Source organism: Mercurialis annua, linkage group LG8, assembly GCF_937616625.2.
Source record: "Mercurialis annua linkage group LG8, ddMerAnnu1.2, whole genome shotgun sequence".
Taxonomy (NCBI): Eukaryota; Viridiplantae; Streptophyta; class Magnoliopsida; order Malpighiales; family Euphorbiaceae; genus Mercurialis; species Mercurialis annua.
Window position 1 is genome coordinate 9109797 of NC_065577.1, and position 17831 is coordinate 9127627.

Consider the following 17831-nt stretch of genomic DNA (forward strand, 5'->3'; position numbering starts at 1 on the left):
AACTAAAATAGGACCTGAAAATTAAAAATTATGTAAGTAGAGGGACCTGAAGAACAAAAAAATAGTACATGGGCTTTTTGAACAAAAATGATATAGTACAAGGGCCTCTAGATGGATTTAACTTTAGAAAAATAAAATAAAAAAAGAACAATTATAGAAACAGAGAAATTTAACAATTTGTTAATATATGATTAAGGTTGATGAATTTTGGATGGAACACTTTAAATTAGATACTCCCTTGCTAATCATAGCAAATATCTCAACCATAGAGAAAGCCAAAAAAAAAGATCCACCATTCTTGCTCACCTCATAATTTGCTGCCATACACTAACAATTATCTTCCAAAACCATCCTTTTGATGGCCATTACAACCGCCACCGCCATAACCATTCCATCACTAAAGCTTCAACACCCATCACTACAGTACTCTTCCCTCAAGCTCACCGCTGCAATTCCAATTCCAATTCCAATTATCTCTACTGAAACTGTTTCCATTTCAGCAGAAACAGTAGCACTACCAAGTGCAGCAGTTCAGGCTGTAGAGGATGATGTAGTAGCGAGGAGGAAGAAGAGAAGAAAAAGAAGAAGAGGGCTGGTCCAGATTTTAAATTTAGAGGGGGAGAGGGATGATCAATGTCAGAAAACTTTGTTTCAGTGTGTGGATAATAATAGATTTTTAAGCTCAGTTGAGGAGGCAGAGTTGTGTATCTGCCTTAAGGTATACATGTTGTTTACAGTAATTGCTGATTTTACTCATATGCAGTATATTTCAAGTGTTTAAATTTATCATAATTTATCCTGAGGTACCCAAACTATGTATTTTAGTAACCAAACTGATGATGTGGCAGTCGGATTTTGCTATATGGCAATCATTGTTTTTTTTTGTATTTTTTTAAAAACTTGTCATTTATGTATAAGTTTTTCGGTCAGATTATGCGTATATAGCAAATTTTTAGAGAAAAATAAAATAAAATCTGACCGCCATACATGCATTTTTTGAAAAAAACCTCAAGTTGAAACAAAATTAATGTTTAGTTACCAAATTAAAAAGAAATTTAAGTTTGGTAACCAAGTTGAAAGGAATCAAATTTAGTCATTAAAATGTAAAATTGTGATAGTTTGTCCTACCCCAGTTTTAACTTTATAGCTGCAAACTTAATCTGTAATAGTTTCTAGGTTAGAAAATTGTGTACTAATTGAGTATAGCTCAACTTGTACTGAGTTCATCTTGGTTAGCTGTGAAATCTCGAGTAAGAACCCCGGTTATAGCTAACTAATGAAAGAAGAAAGGCCTAATCGTGGAAAAAATCCAAACTTTTTTTTTGATGAATATCATTCTAACACAACCTTTTAATTTCGTTAATTTTGGTTTTACGTAAAGTTTGCGTATATGTAACCGAGTGATAGTCACTCAAATGATCATTTGGCTATATTTGAAATGTGATCATCCAAATCATGTTAAAGTTGATGAAATTGAAGCTGTGATAAAATTGAAATTAGTTGATGAGGTTTTGATTTTTGAGAGATTAGGCCAAAGAGAAAAAGATTTTTATAGTCCAACTCCAAATCTATTCATTTGAAACAGGCTGAAGTTTTTGCAAATTATATTACAGGACCAAGCAAGACTAGAAGCAGCAAGAACAAGAATTGCTGACACTCAAGAAACTGAGCCGAATTCAAAACAGTTAGCTAATGCCTTACGGACTAGGAAGGAAAGTGTAGATAAGATATCATGCAGAGGTAGACAATCGCGCGAGAGGATTATTCGCAATTACCGAAGACTTGTTGTTTCCATTGCCATTAGTTATCAAGGGAAAGGATTAAGCCTAAAAGACCTTGTTCAGGTTCTGACAAAATTTCTTTTTCTCTGCGATACTCCTACAAATGCTATAATAAGAACAGATTTTCAAATTTATAGGAAGGTAGCATCGGCCTAATTCGAGGTGCAGAACGATTTGATCCAAGAAGAGGAAACAAGTTATCGACGTATGTTTACTGGTGGATCAAAGAAGCAATCATGACATCTATATCAAACAAGTCGAGAATAGTTAGAGTTCCGGTAAGGATCTTTGACTTCTTACTCAAATGTTGGATTCGATTTCAATTAACTTTTATTGTTAATCTAGTGTAGGGAAGCTTGAGGAAGAAGATGAAAAAAATTGCAGAAGCTAAAATTAGCTTGACTAAAAGATTAGGGAGGCTGCCTTCTTGTGATGAGATTGCTAAAGAGCTAAATGTGAATGTTTCAACAGTTCTGCTTGGTTTTATGAGGAGCAAAACCTTGGTTTCGCTAGATATCGCAGTAAGCGATCAAGGTGGCATGACTCTTCAGGTATCTATTGAACTTCTGAAATGAGCTAGTCGTATTTAGGGCGGTAAATGAACCGAGCTGCCAACTGTTCATTATTCTAAATGAACTAAGCTTGAGCTTGATATTTATTTAGCAGAGTTTGTGTTTAGTGATGCTCAACTCGTTTAAGTTTTTGGACAGCTCGAATATGAGTTCACGACATAACTAAAATAATATTCTCTAAATGTTTTTAATAAGTTTATTATCTTAGTTTTTGTTTGGTGGACCTCGGCTTATTTAAGCACCTAAATGAACAAAATACGAGCCGCTCGGCTTCTTTGATGCAAATTAATCAAAGCTCAAATCGAGCTTGCGCCAAGCTCAAGCTCAACTGGCAAGGTGACGAGCTGAGGTTGAGTATTCCAAAACTCGGGCCGGCTTGATTACACCTCTAGTTGTATTGCTTTAGACTACTTCATAAGTTTTTCTGCTAGAGCTTTAGCTTCGTGGTACTAAATCCAGGTTATGAATCACGAGTCTGATGGTACTAAAGTCTGTCGGAACCAGGCTACGAAACTTTAGTAGTACTAAACTCCAGGTTACAAGTGTAGCTCTACGGAAGTTGTGTCCAGCTTATGAATATACGAGTTTGAATTTCAGCTGAATTCCAATTAACCACACAAAAAAAAACCATAAGATGTTCTGCTACATCAACCAATGGTTTGATTCGTGTCTTTGGCAGGAGATCATGCCGGGTCCAGAAGAAATGACACCGGAGAATATGGTAAAGAAGCAGCAATTGAAACAAGAGTTGGATGAACTAATTATTGAGAGACTTGATGAAAGAGAAGCATTCATATTAAGGTTAATGTTTGGACTCAATGGAGAGACACCACAGTCCTGTGATGAGATTGGAAGATCATTGAAGCTGACTAGAGAAAGAATAAGGCAGATTAATAGTATTGCATTGTCAAAGCTAAGGCACAGAACCGTTATAGAGAATTTGAAAGTGTACATTGTGTAAATTCTATAGAGTATTATGTTGTTTGTCAATGCAAATTGAAAGGAAAAAAGGAAGTCAATTTGTGCAGTTGTTTTTTTGTAAATTGATGTTTATAAACATATTAAATTTAACAAGTTGTTATTATAGGAAACTAGATTTTGAGCAAATTACTGTCGTACACTTCACATAGTAATTTATAGTTTCGTTTCTCTTATTTGAAAATAAAAGGATACTGTCATTTATTTTTATTCACGTTAACATTTTGATCATTTTCAGTTTAGTCCTTGAATTTATTTATGACTAGAGTATAAAAAATTACATTTTATAAGATTTAATGGTTAATTAGATTTCTTACTTTTATTGATTTTCAATTTTTTACTTCTCTTACTTTTTAAATATGGAAAGAGTATATAAATATAAACTGAATCCATTAAGTCGTTAAATCTTTAAAAATTTAATCTTTATTTATTTATATAATACAAATACTTTAAATACTAAACTGAAATTTAATTTTATGAAGACAAATATAAAAAATTAACAGAAAGACTAACAAAGTTGGAGATATAACGTTTGATTTTCAAAAAGGATGATAAAAATGTACAAGTTCAGGGTCGAATTAGTTTAATAGTGTTAAAATTCTACTCGGCTCGATAACATCAATACTATCTCTAAAAGAAGATACATTCTCTCAGTAAAAGTTCTTATAATGCTACAGTCTGCAATATCGTTCAGCAAACATTTGTATTCCAGTGATAATTACAGAGTTATATTACAGGAAAAAAATTAAAGTAAATCTATATTAATCACATTATGTAATGTTAATGAGAATCTTACTTATGCAGATTGTGAAGGATGTAAAGAGAAGCAGATGACAAGAAAATACAAATAGAATAGCTTAAGAGATCCAAGCCAGTGGCTATTGTCACCATTTTGCTCCTCTCAAACATCTTCACTAAAAGAATCATAACAATCACATGTCCTACTTTTGTCTTCAGTTCATCTAGTGAGCAGATTTTCATCCATTTCGGCCTCTCCTACAAAACCACAACATAATATTAACAGTTTAGACAAAATGCCGAAAACGTAAAACTCGACAAGTTTCCGAGAGCAACGTAGCTTCACATGTATGTTATATCCAGGCGGGGGAGTCCTGCCAGGATTGGCAGGAATGAAGTAATGTTTACCTTTAGTGCGAACATTCCAAACAAGGAAGAGCCTTTCAGGGCTCGATCGACTTCGGGAGAAACATCAGGAGGCACATTGCTGATGAATAATCCGTATAAGCCCATCCCGAAAATGAGCATCACAGTTCCAGCAAGATAAACATCTACCATTAATGAGCATACATTTAAATGTCAGAATACAAATTCCTCTTTGGCAACAAGTTATTTTATTGCCTAGGTCACTGTACTTTTCAAAAATTGCAAAATGGTGACCGAACTTCAAACGTAACATTTTAGTTACTATACTATTTGGTTATGTTAAGATAGAAGGAGTTTTGGTCACTGGAGAAAAATATTTCGAGTCGATTTTTTGTTGATTGTGTGTATATATGAAATATAAGGTATAATTTGTCATAAATAATCAAAATTTTATTACTACATATGTATAATTTGACCGTAAAACACTTAAAAACCTCCCAAAATCACATATTTAAATGTTTAGTAACCATTTTGTTACGTTTTGAAATTCGGTCACCATTTTGCAATCAATTACCCGCCTAGTGGCTTCAAAGTATGAAACAAGAGCATATTGGAGCTTCATTATGTGCCGAAAAACGATTTTCAAGGCCTCCGAATTCAACTATGTATTATTTTGATTTCAGAGAAAAAAAAAGGGTCTTAAACTAGAGACCTCAGCACACAAAAGTCTCTCCCTATGCTTATTTGGTTCAGTTGTTGCCTATATAGACTCATGCATAAGTTTGCACCTCGCAGCGTTTTTCGCACCATGGTGCAAAAACTAGTCAAGCAGGCTTACTTTAGCTTGGAATGTTTGTTTATCTCTACATTAACAAAAATCACATCCCGAAAAACTCGTGCGAAAGTTCGCACCACCGAACGTTTTCGCAACAGGTACAAAAACTAGCCAATAGCCAATCATCAAATCGATTGGATAGAGTTCGTGATAGATGCACTGTTTTGCTAACATGTAACAAATTTTCATAAATCAATCAAAATGTTCAGTCATATATATGTTTATATACATTTAGCATGCATGATTGATAGAAACATATGTAGCAATATTAAATTGATTTAAATAAAATACAGTCTTACCAATAGCTTCAACTAATCTTAGAACCATTTGTCCTGTGTGAATTCCTTTACAACAGCTTGACCAATAAACTTTGTATGCATCAACAATGTAAACACAGCCCTACAGCAAATCAGAAAAATGTGCAGGCTTAATTCTTTATTAATCATGATACTAATGATGCACTTATTGCAAATTAGCCTGGTCAATTTGTTTATGATCATTTACATGAAGCCAAATAATAATCAACAAGGGACTATGTAGTAATATCAATATATATTAGAAAATTCAAAAATAATGTACACTGAACAATGTTTTTGAGTTTTTCAAAACTGTCCAGGGGAAAATAAAATTGCTCCTGAAAAACAAAGTTTTATAGAATTATCTCTAGTGATATAGATATATATTATATAGACTTTACAATATTACCCCTACTATCAATAAAGAATCCAAAAACGATGTACATTGAAAAATATTTTTGGATTTTATCAAAAATTCTCTCATTAATATACTAAAACTATTAAATGACACTAAATTAATGCATCAAAATATCTATTTATATTAGTTTAATTGTGATTTATTATAATTGCTTAAATTTAAAATGATCAATCTCAAAATAGAGCAAGGGTCATGTACTATTACGCCTCTTCAACTTGGCATAAAAGATTGAAAAAGTCTAAATTCGTGATTTTAAACAAAAACATCCACAACTTGTCAATTTTGGGTCAATTTACATCTTTAACCGTTAAAATTGACGTTAAATTAGAGTGTAAACTGATCGAAAATTGAAAAATTGAGGGTTTTTCTATTCAAAACCACGAACTTTAACTCTTTTTATATTTTGTGTTAAGTTGGAGGGGCGAAATGAAACTTTGCTGAAAATATAACTAAATACAGAAAAGCAATTCGATTTGTTTGTTGTGTTAGATGCAGAGTGGAGGATTGTACATTTAAGAAGCATAAGAGTGAACCAGCCAATGAACCTGCAACAGCAAAAAGTGCCAGGAACCGGAAATCAAAAATTATCTGCAACCAACAATCAATATGAGAGTAAGAAAATCATAATAAAACTTGAATATGCGAATAAACAAACTATATGGATATAGAATCTTAATAATATTAAAACATAACGGTTGTGTCACGATATTTATGCAAAAATTAATGAGACAATTGTAAATGTTAGAATATCTAATAACTAAATACAATTGAATATTACACTACCACAAATTTGCATTCGCATATTGTAAAAATGACGTGACACAACTATTATGTGGAACAGATAGTCGTACAATCTTCATCAAAATACATCTTCAAAACCTTAGCTAGACATGTGTTGCACGAAACTTATGGAGAACTGAATTTATCAGTTTTATGATGAAAATGATTTTGAAACACAAAAAAGTTTATAATCATAATATACTTTTACAAGTTTTTCATTTCAACATTTTCATTTTAGTGCAACTTAGCTTAGATACTAACACATTAAAATGTAATTTAAATCTTTCATAGTCTAAAATTATAAAAATTTCTCCACCACATAATATTATGAGCCTATCCATAAAATATCTTAATTTGCTTCCTCACTTTTTTAAGCCTACCAAAATACACCAAAAAATGATCAAGATCATAACAAAAAGATACATAATAAATGAGAATTACTACATACACAAGCAAATGATAATATATGAAGGGTGAATTTATTAAATAAAACCTACCCTTTCAATATTCGATTCAGTAGCGCGAACGAACTGGACAACTGGGTTGCTGCCACCTGGATTATTAGGAATTGCATAGTTGAAGCTAGAAGACTCCACAAAAGGCGGCTTTGAAGGGTTCTTTGAAGCATCATGGGATGTAGTAGCAGTACCACTACTACTGGTAGCTTGCAGTGGAGTTACTGATTCATGTGAAGAAGATGATGAACTTAGAGTAGCCACAGGAGATTGGAAGCTGGTACGTCGACGTATTGGGGTTGATGATATAGAAAGTGGACAGATTTTGACTGAAGCAAACAGAGCCATTACTGCTACTGCTGATCAAATCTTAGTGAGTTTAGACTTTAGGAGGAGAGTAGTGTTTTGTTTTGTTGTGTTTTGTTCGGGCGAGTCTTTGGTGCATTCTTTCGACGGGTTGCCCACAAAAATACCTATTTAAGATACTATTTATTTGAGAAAATATTTAATAAATGATTCTTATACATCCTTTACATGTAAAATATTTAATAAAAAAAGCTTCCAAAAAATTAAATTTACGAAAAGAACATAAAAAAGAAACAACCGGTGTCTTGAATTGCAAATATATTAAAGTTTATGTTTGATATTGCCAAAACTAAAAATTTATGTTAAATATGCAAAAAAAAAACGCTAAAATTGGTGATTTTTCGTGCAATTAAGCCAAAACGGTGCGTTTATTAGGTGGCGATGACCATTCCCACGTGGCATGCTCTGATGTCCACATGAGCAGCTTTTAGTCGAAATAAAATAGCTTATGAAATATTAAGAAGACTGTTTTTCGAATTTTTCAAGCTAATAATAAAATAAAAACACTAAGCATAAAGTAAATAACAACTGAGTTCTTATAGTGATTCTACAACTGCATACATCCACTACTCAAGGTATCACCACCTGGGATTTCCACTAATCAGTTTCTTTTCCGGACAAGAAACAAAAGCCTTGAAATGCAGCACTAAAAACTACCTGTTTTAGTCTGATTTTCCAACCTTGGTTTTCACAAGAACCAGAAACTTACATTTAGGCGTTTACAAAACCTTCAACAGAAATTCTTTTCCGGCGCAAAAGATAAACTCCAAAAATACATATTAAACTAATAGGTAAAATGAGTTTAAAGAAACACCAAATATTTAAGCTCTGTTAAAAACCATTTTTGCAAGAACAAATGCACGAAAAATGTTTGCTGCAATGAAGAAGATTTTACTCTGAAATCCCTTGCTTTCTGTGAAGAGGACGATGCTCTAGTTATAGAAAGAATATTTCTCCAAAATGCCCTCAAGATATTTTAAAAAGGAATCTTTTAGAAATATTGTTAAGGTAGAGGACAAATAAAGAAATCTTCCAGAAGTAGTGATGTGTGCAAAAAAAACGGTTACAAAACCTGAGAATGTTTTTCTTCACACATGAGAGAGAATTTTGTGCACATGTGACTTGATGATTCACCAAAGATAAAAACGATTTTGTATGAGAAAGCACTTCTAGAAGAAATATTTTTGGTGTGAACTTTGATATTTGAAGTTTGATTAAGCCCACATACCTTTACAAAAGATCCTAATACCGATAAGGCCCAGCTTGATATGATCTTCCAGTCTTCAGACTTGAATTAGCTTTACTTGGTCAAAATCAGCTTCATGATTCCTGTGACACTTCTAGCCAATACTCATCGGATGTTACTTACTTACTGTTTTTGTTACATCAAAATTTAGGGGTAATCTTTAGCCAATAATGGCGATGACCATTCCCACGTGGCATGCTCTGATGTCCACATAAGCAGCTTGTAGTCGAAAAATCAACCGGTATTTTAATTGCAAAATGTGAAAATTCATGTTTGAAATTGCCAAAATTATAAGTTCATGTTAAATATGCAAAACACACTAAAATTGGTGATTGTTCGTGCAATTAAGCCTTTTTTTTTATCTTAAACAATGTGAATATATTTTATATTTTAACTATGTGAGAGTTTCTATACTTTAGCCACCAGGAAGTCGTTTACTATATTTTTCATTTTGGTAGTTAAAATCGTCGAAGATGTAAAAAATTATATAAAACTGTGTTAGACTGTATGAAATCGCATGAAACTGTATGAAACTAATTGAAATTAACTTTTGTGGATCTATAATGGAATGCAGTGAAGTCATATAAAATTTTGTGAGACTACATACAATTTCGTGAAACTGTTTAAAACTAAATCGCAATTAATTTCTATGAATTTATATAAAATCTTTTGAAACAAATAAAAATGTGAAACCTTATAAATCCATTTAAAAATAATTGAAATTGATTTTTACGAGTTAAACCAAACTATATAAAGCCATGTAAAACCTTTTGAAATATATGTAACTAAATTGTGATTATACAAATGTAAAACAAAAAAATTAAAATTTATTTGCAATGTCTACTTTTAATATAAAAAAAACTGTCAAACATTACATGCTATATTATAAAGGATGAATGTTACCATATAGTATAATCTTTTGTAGTTTTTTTTTAAATTTAAGCACATACTAAAAAGTGTCTCATCCATTAGCACGACCTTTTCTAACTTTTCATTCTATAACTTGTTATGCATTTTGCGCTTCATTCTGTAACCCGTTAGCACGATGCTTCATTTTACGCTTCATGGGAAAGACATATCTGTCTTCCTTTGGGGAAGACAGATCGTCTTTCCCGTTGGAAAACCAGCGGTGGCTGGTCTTCTATTAGGGAAGACAATCGTCTTCCCCATGGAAGATTGGGGGAAGACAATCTGTCTTCTCCTGGCAGGTCTTCCATGGGAGACAATAACAGAAAACGGCGGGTCAGAAAAGTTAGCGAAAAATAGGTCAGATTTTTTTTTATTAATAAATTTAGTGGATAAGAGGGTTTGAGTGAATATATTATAAGTTAAAGGTATTTTTGAATCTTTTTATGAGGGTGGGATAATACAAAAAGAATTGAATATGAATTTGGTTAGTATTTTAATAATTATGGATGTTTTGAATTTTTTCCTAGTGCCACGTCACCTACTTAATGTTCTCTATAGATGGAGGGGGCTTTTGGTTCGATTTTAGAACTGTGAGAATTTATTTGTGCCAAAAATAAATTAAAAGGCTGTCTTGTACTTTTGAGTAAATTTGGAGGGTCTTTTTTATACCTTTTGCCTAAATTTTATAACTCAATTGTTAAAAAACAAACTTTAAGGACTTAATTATAAAAATATATCTTCATCCCTATTCATGAAGAAGTTCTTTATCAAAAAATTCCCCCCCTCATTTTTTTTACTTCACCTAATTATCCCAAATTAATTTACTTTTTCCCTTCCCTTCACTTCCGTTCCTCACAACCAAAGTTTCATTTTCTAACATTAACATTAACCCTAAATTTTACCCCTTTTAATCACTTTCTCTGTAAATCAGTATCTAATTTAAAATTGAATTACCATTATAAAATTCTCATACTGTCCTTTCGTTTCCTTAATTCTCTATTGATCTCAGTTTTGCAAAACAAATCTCCACCAAGGTAGAAAATTAGTTATTCTGTAACTGATTATGTAGAAAAGACTGTTGCTTTTGCAATTTTACGAGGTATATAGCAAGTTAGAGATTATTTTGTGTGTGATTCTTGTATTTTTTGTTTGGGTTTTGATTATTGTATTGATTTTTTGTTTGGCTTAGGGTGAAGCTCTGGAATTAGCTGTAGCAATGGTGAAGTGGCAGTTACTCGGACCGGCTCGTTGATCCTTATTTTAATGGTAAGCTTTGGAATTGTAGTTTATGTGAAGCTATGCGATGCCTTTCTTTTGTTTAGGACTTATATGATTACTAGATGAAGAACATAATTTTTAAAAGATTTTTGTTGTTTTTAATGTACATATATGAAATTGTATTAGTTTGATGTTGTTAACAAATCAGCTCTGCTCTTATTTTAGTAGAATTTTATAAGATGAAGTTTTTTTAAAGGCTGGCGATGTTCATTTGCTTAATGATGTACTATTCAATGCAGGAGGCCATTTTTCTAAGGCTTGATTGCTTAAAATTTCACGAACTTTAACGTCTTTGACAAATTTAAAACGGATTTTTAGTTTTTACAATGTTGGAAACCAACTTTTGAATTTTTGCAATTCAAAACACCGAACATTTTTCTGTTAAAAAATTGTTGATGTGGACGGCGGAACATTAAATATTAGGTGTCCACATCAGCATTTTTTAGTTGAAAATTGCTTGGTGTATTGAATTCAAGAAGATGACAGTTCATGGTTTAAATTGCCAAAATTGAAAGTTTGTGTTAAAATTGCAAAACACGCCATGGTTCGTGAATTTGAAAGCAATTAAGCCTTTTTTCTAATAGTATTGTTATTGGAAAAGTTAGGTTTTACATGAGAGTGGGTATTTTTTATTTTTTATCATATGCAGACTGCATAACATTTGTTTGAAATCAAGGCATTATACTTTAAGAACTTAAATAACATGAATTCTTTTACAGTTTGCATTTGTTTCACACATTTGGAACTTAACATATGTTAAAATATGTGTTATCGTTTTCATTCCTTGAATTCATGTGTTCCTTTGTTACTTTGTTTTAGCAATTTGTAGGAGCTACAGAGATCGAAATCTGGTAACTGTAGAGAAAGTATTTTGAAGAACTATTCATTATCATGTTGATTTTTGTAGTTCAATCAGTGAATCTGCAATTTTTCTGTTTCTGATTCCAAACTTCAGATTAATGTTAAGTATTTTAATTCATCAGAATCTCATATGCATGCTTCTATGCTGCGCGTTTCTCTGAAATGTTTCTAAAGCTTGTGCTCCTTTCCTTATTTTCCCATGTGTCATTATCAATTGTTTCTTTTTAAATGTTTTCGTCTATACTGAATTTCTGCTGTAATCTGCAGTCCAGAATCTTCCGGTTCTTGTACTGTTACATTTATTACTAGGTACATTAAGCTAATATGCTTAGTCATCTTATTTTTTGTACTGCGACTTCTCTCTTTTGGTTTATATTATACATGCTCTTGTGACTCCAAATTGATTTCTTCCATTTGATATCAAAACTGGGTTGGGTAGAGGATATTAAATGCTTACTAACTCTGTTTTATGCTCTAATTCATTTAAAGTTTGTTGTTTGGTGTTAGGCTTCAAAACGAGGGAGTTGAGGCAAAAAATCACATGTTACTTCCACAGAGGATATTGAACAATGTTTATGGCTCCTTTTATAAGGAGTACCTCCAGCAGCGGGGATATTGAACAATTTTTATGGTATATCTTGTAAACTGTTCTGGACTTCACAGCCACTGTCTTTGGCAAAGTGGGTCTCAATATCTGCTCCGCAATAATGGATTCTAATGGTGTAGCAGGCATTATGATTTCCGAACCCCGTGATGATATGGAATTTGACTCACATGAAGCTGCTTATTCTTTTTACAAGGAATATGCCAAGTCTGTTGGGTTTGGTACTGCCAAATTAAGCAGCCGCAGGTCAAGGGCATCAAGAGAGTTTATTGATGCTAAATTCTCATGCATAAGATATGGGAATAAGCAGCAGTCAGATGATGCCATTAATCCAAGACCTTCTCCTAAAATTGGCTGTAAAGCAAGCTTGCATGTGAAGAGAAAAGCGAATGGGAAATGGTACATTTACAGTTTTGTGAAGGAGCATAATCATGAGCTCTTGCCAGCCCACGTGCACTTCTTTCGAAGCCACAGGAATGTTGATGAAGTTAAGAATGATGCCAGACTAAGGAAACAAAAGAATTTTACTGCAGTATCTAAATTATTCGGTGCATATCAAAATGTAGATTGCTTGGAAGAGTATATGAGAAATCAACATGATAAGGGGCGAAGTTTGGTTCTAGAGGCAGGAGATGCTCAGTTACTGCTTGAATTTTTTATGAATATGCAGGAAGAGAATCCAAAGTTTTTTTATGCTGTTGATTTAAATGAAGAGCATAAGTTAAGAAACTTGTTTTGGGTTGATGCAAAAGGCATAGAAGATTATAACCACTTTGGTGATGTAGTCTGTTTTGATACTACGTATTTCACTAACAAGTATAAAATTCCTTTGGTCCTATTTATTGGAGTGAACCATCATATTCAGCCCACATTGCTTGGTTGCGCATTGATAGCGGATGAGACAGTTTATACATTTTATTGGCTGATGCAGACGTGGTTTACTGTAATGGGCGAGCGAGCTCCGCGAATAATGCTTACTGATCAAAATAATGCCGTAAAAACAGCTATTGCAGCACTTTTTCCGCAAACATGTCACTGTTTTTGCTTGTGGCATATATTGGAGAAGATTCCTCATCATCTTGAGTATATAGGACCATGGCATGATAGTTTTATGTTAAAATTTAATAAGTGCATTTTTAAGTCATGGACAGAGGAACAGTTTGAAAAAAGATGGTGGAAATTACTTGACAAATTTAACCTTAGAGAGATGGAATGGGTTCAATCATTATATGAAGATCGCAAATTTTGGGTTCCTATTTTCATGAAGGATGTATCTTTTGCTGGTTTGTCTACAATAATGAGGTCTGAAAGCGTGAACTCTTCATTCGACAAATATATACGCTGGGAAACATCAATGAGAGAGTTTATAGAGCAATACAAATTAATTCTTGAGGATAGGTACGAAGAGGAAGCCAAAGCAGATTTTGATGCATGGCATGAAACACCTGAATTGAAGTCTCCGTCACCTTTTGAGAAACAAATGTCACTTGTATATACACATGAAATTTTCAAGAGATTCCAAGTTGAAGTTTTGGGAGCTGCAGCTTGTCATCTCAAGAAAGAAACTGAGGATGAGACAACCACGTTGTATACTGTGAAAGACTTTGAAGATAATCAAAGTTATATGGTTGAGTGGAATGAATCAAAATCAGAAATTAGTTGTTCATGCCGATCATTTGAATACAAAGGTCACCTTTGCAGGCATTCCATTGTTGTTCTTCAAATGTCTGGTGTTTTTAAAATCCCGCCTAAATATGTATTACAACGGTGGACAAATGCTGCTTTGAGTAGGCGTTCCATCCTTGGAAGACTAGACGAGGTGCAAACTAAGGTCCGTCGTTACAATGATCTATGTCGACGAGCCATCATTTTGGGTGAAGAAGGTTCACTTTCCGAAGAGAGTTATAATATTACACTACATGCGATAAAAGAGGCTTTGAAGCAATGTGCAAGTGTAAATAATTCTATGGAGAATGTTGCGGGTTCAACAGCTTTAGTTAGCATTGGAGAAGATAATGAAGGCAGCACTACATCCAAAGCTGTGGTAATAGATCCTCACTTGACAAGTACATACAAAACTCCTAGGAGAACTGAAGCTGGAAAAGGGAAACTAGACAGTGCGAAGAAAGGAAAGGTTAGTGTAGTTTGTTGGCTGACATGCCCTTTTTTGGGTTATGTGCATTGTCCCTCAATGTCGGTTGTGACATCAGTGTCAGCTGATGCGGCGCCATGTGTCTTAATATGTGACATAGCATTATATGGATTTAAAAAATAGGTTGTCCGTATAGGAGTCCAACTCAATGCCACATCATCTAAATTGACAGAAATTGAGACAAACTAACGATAGGGATTTTGATGGAATGAAGTTCGAGAGATTTTATTGCTACATATTAAATAAAAAAGACAGTGATGGGCGAGAGTAAGAGTTGAGGGATTGTTAATGCAAATTACCCAATTTTTAGTTTTTCTAATAAAGATCAGCTTTCTGATGTGTATGGTGTTAATTGTGATTTGTCTTATTTATTAGCAGGCTTTGCAGTTGGGACCTATTAGTGTAGGGTCACAGGATGGCTACCACCCAATGGTTAGTTTTGCTCAATTCTTAATGCATCTAAATTGAGAAATTTGTTTTTGCCCTTTCGTTGAGTTGCAATGTGGACTGATACTCTATATATCTGAACATGATTTTCATAGAGAAGATATTCAATATTTTTTGGAGCATTTGGATGTTAAGTGATTGACGTTTTCATAACCGATTCGCTCTCCCATAAATGTAACTTGGATCCTGCTATGTTGCATGGAATGAAACGTTGGAATGAGAAACGCTAAAATGAAAAATGGTTGAAATGATATTTTTTACAAGAATATTTAAATCTCAATAGCGTTTTGGGAAACAGAAATGAAACACTGAAACGTAGAAGTTGATATGTTTTCGTGCAATGTAGGATCCCTTAATACTCTGCAGAAGCATTATTTTCTGACGGTTGTTCAAGTTCTCATTATTTGCATTGCTTAAATTTCTGACAGGAGATATGTGATCTAGGCTCAACACAATTACAGAATATGGCACCGACAATGTTTCATAGTATGCCATCGTCGGAGTTCCATAATGTGGCTCCAACTCATCTCCCGGAGGCTCGACTTCCTCGGTAACAGGTTTTAGTGTGTGTTTGTAAAGATTATGTACACATGTATGGCTATAGGACTCTAGGAAAATGAGCTCATTATTTTGCAGGTAAAAATGTGTCCAAATTATGAAATAGTAGTTTTGTTATGGGCAAATTTTTTGTTCAGAGTGTCCAGCTAATGTTAGAAAAGGTAGGGGAAGCTGATTTTAACTTTGTTGATGTATGTTGCGTATCTGTTAAACTAGTTCCGTATATTACGACAATTTATCTCTTCTTACTGGATTTTAATTATGGATTTTTTAATTTTTTTTCTATCATAAAGGCGTTTCTAAATGAGTAGTATTTTGAGTAAAGGGTCAATTGTTCTCTTAATTTGTGGTTCAAGATCAAATAACTCTCTTTCCGTCATTTTAATCAATTAATTACAACACTCTATTTTCAGATCAATTAAGGACAATATTTTTACAATATGAATAAGTTCCGGAACTCGGGTGAGCTAATGTTGTCCTCAATTGATCTAAAAATTGAGAATATTATTCTTGATTGATTAAAATAGTTGAGAGTGACTTATCTAAACTTGAGTCATAAAAACCTTTTACTTGTTATATTTTTAGTTTATTAAAAAAAAAAAAAAAGAAAAGAAATAAATCTTAAGCTATGTGTAGTTCAGAAAATAGAATAACATATAATAGAATTTTATAAAGAATAAAAATAGTCATTTTTTAATTTTTGAGAGTATTTATTCCACGAAATCATAAAATTACAATTCCACAAAATAACTTTCATTAACCAAAGATAAAAATGGTAATTTTATGCGGAATAGTTATTTCATTCCGTATCTATTTCTTATATCAAACGTAACCTTATAGTTTAGACTAATGGTGAAAAGACCTCCACATTTTAGCCCTTTTCGTTTGCACCCTGACATTGTAAAATCATCGATTATACCCAAATCCGCACCTTTCATTTTCAATTCCACCCTAACCTAAAAAAATTGATACTATGGCAGCCATGTCAGCCAATCATGCTTACTCATCAACTGACATGACTGCCACGATATTTAAAATGCCCTTAAATTATAGAGCATCCACAGTTGCCAGACTGTTTTTGAGTCTGATGAGGCCAGCTTTTCATTAAACTCAATCATATTATACAATCTTCCATAATGGTTAGACTTTAAAAAGCAAACTGATAAGAGACCCACCCTACTTACATACTACTTTCTTTATTGAAAATAAAACTCGCGGGCACGTTGCTTTAGTTGATCATCGCTCCATCCGCTATGATGTTCCGCCGCTAATTTGTTGTAATGTTGGTTGAATTCATTTACCATCTGAATCATCCAATATCAATGTTGCTTAATCGAATTGGTTGCTCTTGATGGCCTTGATTTCGATTATTGTTGAAGTACTCAGCGATCCTTTTCCAAAATTGCTTGCTATTTTGGGCATTTCCGATAACGTTATTATTTGAAATTGTAAGTTAAGCACTTACAAGAAGTCGTTCATCCTCGATGTTCCACAGAACACACTTTTCTTGAGATCAATATTTTCAAGCCCTTGTTGAGTAGAATATGGCGGAAATTGTGAATCGGAAGAATAAATTTTTAGTGTTTCTTGATTAATACCGTGTTAGTGATATGCACTAGGTCAATCATGTTTGCCCATGTTTTGACTTTATCATTTTGTTATTTATTGATTGGCAGTTTTTATCATTTTATATTAATGATTAAAATACTTGAATGGTTAATTCTTTCTAAGGTCATCAAGTATGTGACTTGATAGTAGAACCCTTAGGTTTAATAAAAGAATTATATACCATCTATCCCTAGTCTTAATAGAACATTGATACTAGTATGATGTTGACTGATGATTATGTTTTACTAATCATGTATATGGGATATTAAGTCAAATCATATGTGCTATTTGAGAAATAAGGCACTGGATGACCCACTGTGAGAATACTACATAGATCACTGTCATAAGTAATTCTCATTACAGTTCTATTAGTATAATCCTTTGATCTTGAAATCATCATGGATTTCTACATAGCTATTTCATGTTTTGATACAGTCGTACATTATCTTTAACAAGATAATGGAATAGATTGTCATTGGATATGAAAGTAACTATGTGAGAAATGTGATTGACTGAGAAGGAATTTGTCCCTCATTTATTTGAGTAAGATATCTATGGGCCCCTTGAAAAAGATAGACTGAAG

The 17831-nt window shown here is 33.0% G+C and overlaps 3 protein-coding genes across 6 annotated transcripts; 2 read left to right on the forward strand and 1 right to left on the reverse strand.

The window, feature by feature from the left end:
- Positions 1-252: 252 nt before the first annotated feature.
- LOC126662187 (RNA polymerase sigma factor sigD, chloroplastic) lies at positions 253-3460 on the forward strand. Its single transcript, XM_050356086.2, has 5 exons — positions 253-718; positions 1614-1844; positions 1919-2059; positions 2132-2332; positions 3033-3460. Exons 1-5 carry the CDS (start codon positions 359-361, stop codon positions 3312-3314), a joined length of 1215 nt encoding a protein of 404 aa, XP_050212043.1. The 5' UTR covers positions 253-358; the 3' UTR covers positions 3315-3460.
- Positions 3461-3956: 496 nt separating this feature from the next.
- On the reverse strand, positions 3957-7659 carry LOC126659454 (uncharacterized). Its single transcript, XM_050352743.2, has 5 exons — positions 7262-7659; positions 6495-6572; positions 5570-5669; positions 4478-4620; positions 3957-4327 (listed from the first exon to the last, which is right to left on the reverse strand). Exons 1-5 carry the CDS (start codon positions 7565-7567, stop codon positions 4124-4126), a joined length of 831 nt encoding a protein of 276 aa, XP_050208700.1. The 5' UTR covers positions 7568-7659; the 3' UTR covers positions 3957-4123.
- Positions 7660-10530: 2871 nt separating this feature from the next.
- Positions 10531-15914, forward strand: LOC126660779 (protein FAR1-RELATED SEQUENCE 4). Of its 4 annotated transcripts, none has more exons than XM_050354447.2 (5): positions 10531-10839; positions 10930-11006; positions 12369-14617; positions 15011-15067; positions 15511-15914. In XM_050354447.2, exons 3-5 carry the CDS (start codon positions 12587-12589, stop codon positions 15634-15636), a joined length of 2214 nt encoding a protein of 737 aa, XP_050210404.1. In that variant the 5' UTR covers positions 10531-10839; positions 10930-11006; positions 12369-12586; the 3' UTR covers positions 15637-15914. The 4 variants fall into 4 exon arrangements, with proteins under 4 accessions (XP_050210404.1, XP_050210402.1, XP_050210405.1 ...); XM_050354445.2 differs by having other exon boundaries at positions 12387-14617; XM_050354448.2 differs by having other exon boundaries at positions 12387-14617; positions 15014-15067.
- The last annotated feature ends 1917 nt before the right edge of the window (positions 15915-17831 follow it).

Bases quoted from the DNA above. Each gene is read 5' to 3' on its own strand.
- LOC126662187 (XM_050356086.2), top strand. From the start codon at position 359: ATGGCCATTACAACCGCCACCGCCATAACCATTCCATCACTAAAGCTT. The intron at 719-1,613 runs GTATACATGTTG...ATTATATTACAG, and splicing joins AGTTGTGTATCTGCCTTAAG to GACCAAGCAAGACTAGAAGC. The intron at 2,333-3,032 runs GTATCTATTGAA...TGTCTTTGGCAG, and splicing joins AAGGTGGCATGACTCTTCAG to GAGATCATGCCGGGTCCAGA.
- LOC126659454 (XM_050352743.2), bottom strand. From the start codon at position 7,567: ATGGCTCTGTTTGCTTCAGTCAAAATCTGTCCACTTTCTATATCATCA. The intron at 5,670-6,494 runs GTACAATCCTCC...GATTTGCTGTAG, and splicing joins CACTCTTATGCTTCTTAAAT to GGCTGTGTTTACATTGTTGA. The intron at 4,621-5,569 runs GTAAGACTGTAT...CATTAATGGTAG, and splicing joins AAGATTAGTTGAAGCTATTG to ATGTTTATCTTGCTGGAACT.
- LOC126660779 (XM_050354447.2), top strand. From the start codon at position 12,587: ATGGATTCTAATGGTGTAGCAGGCATTATGATTTCCGAACCCCGTGAT. The intron at 14,618-15,010 runs GTTAGTGTAGTT...CTTATTTATTAG, and splicing joins ACAGTGCGAAGAAAGGAAAG to CAGGCTTTGCAGTTGGGACC. The intron at 15,068-15,510 runs GTTAGTTTTGCT...AATTTCTGACAG, and splicing joins AGGATGGCTACCACCCAATG to GAGATATGTGATCTAGGCTC.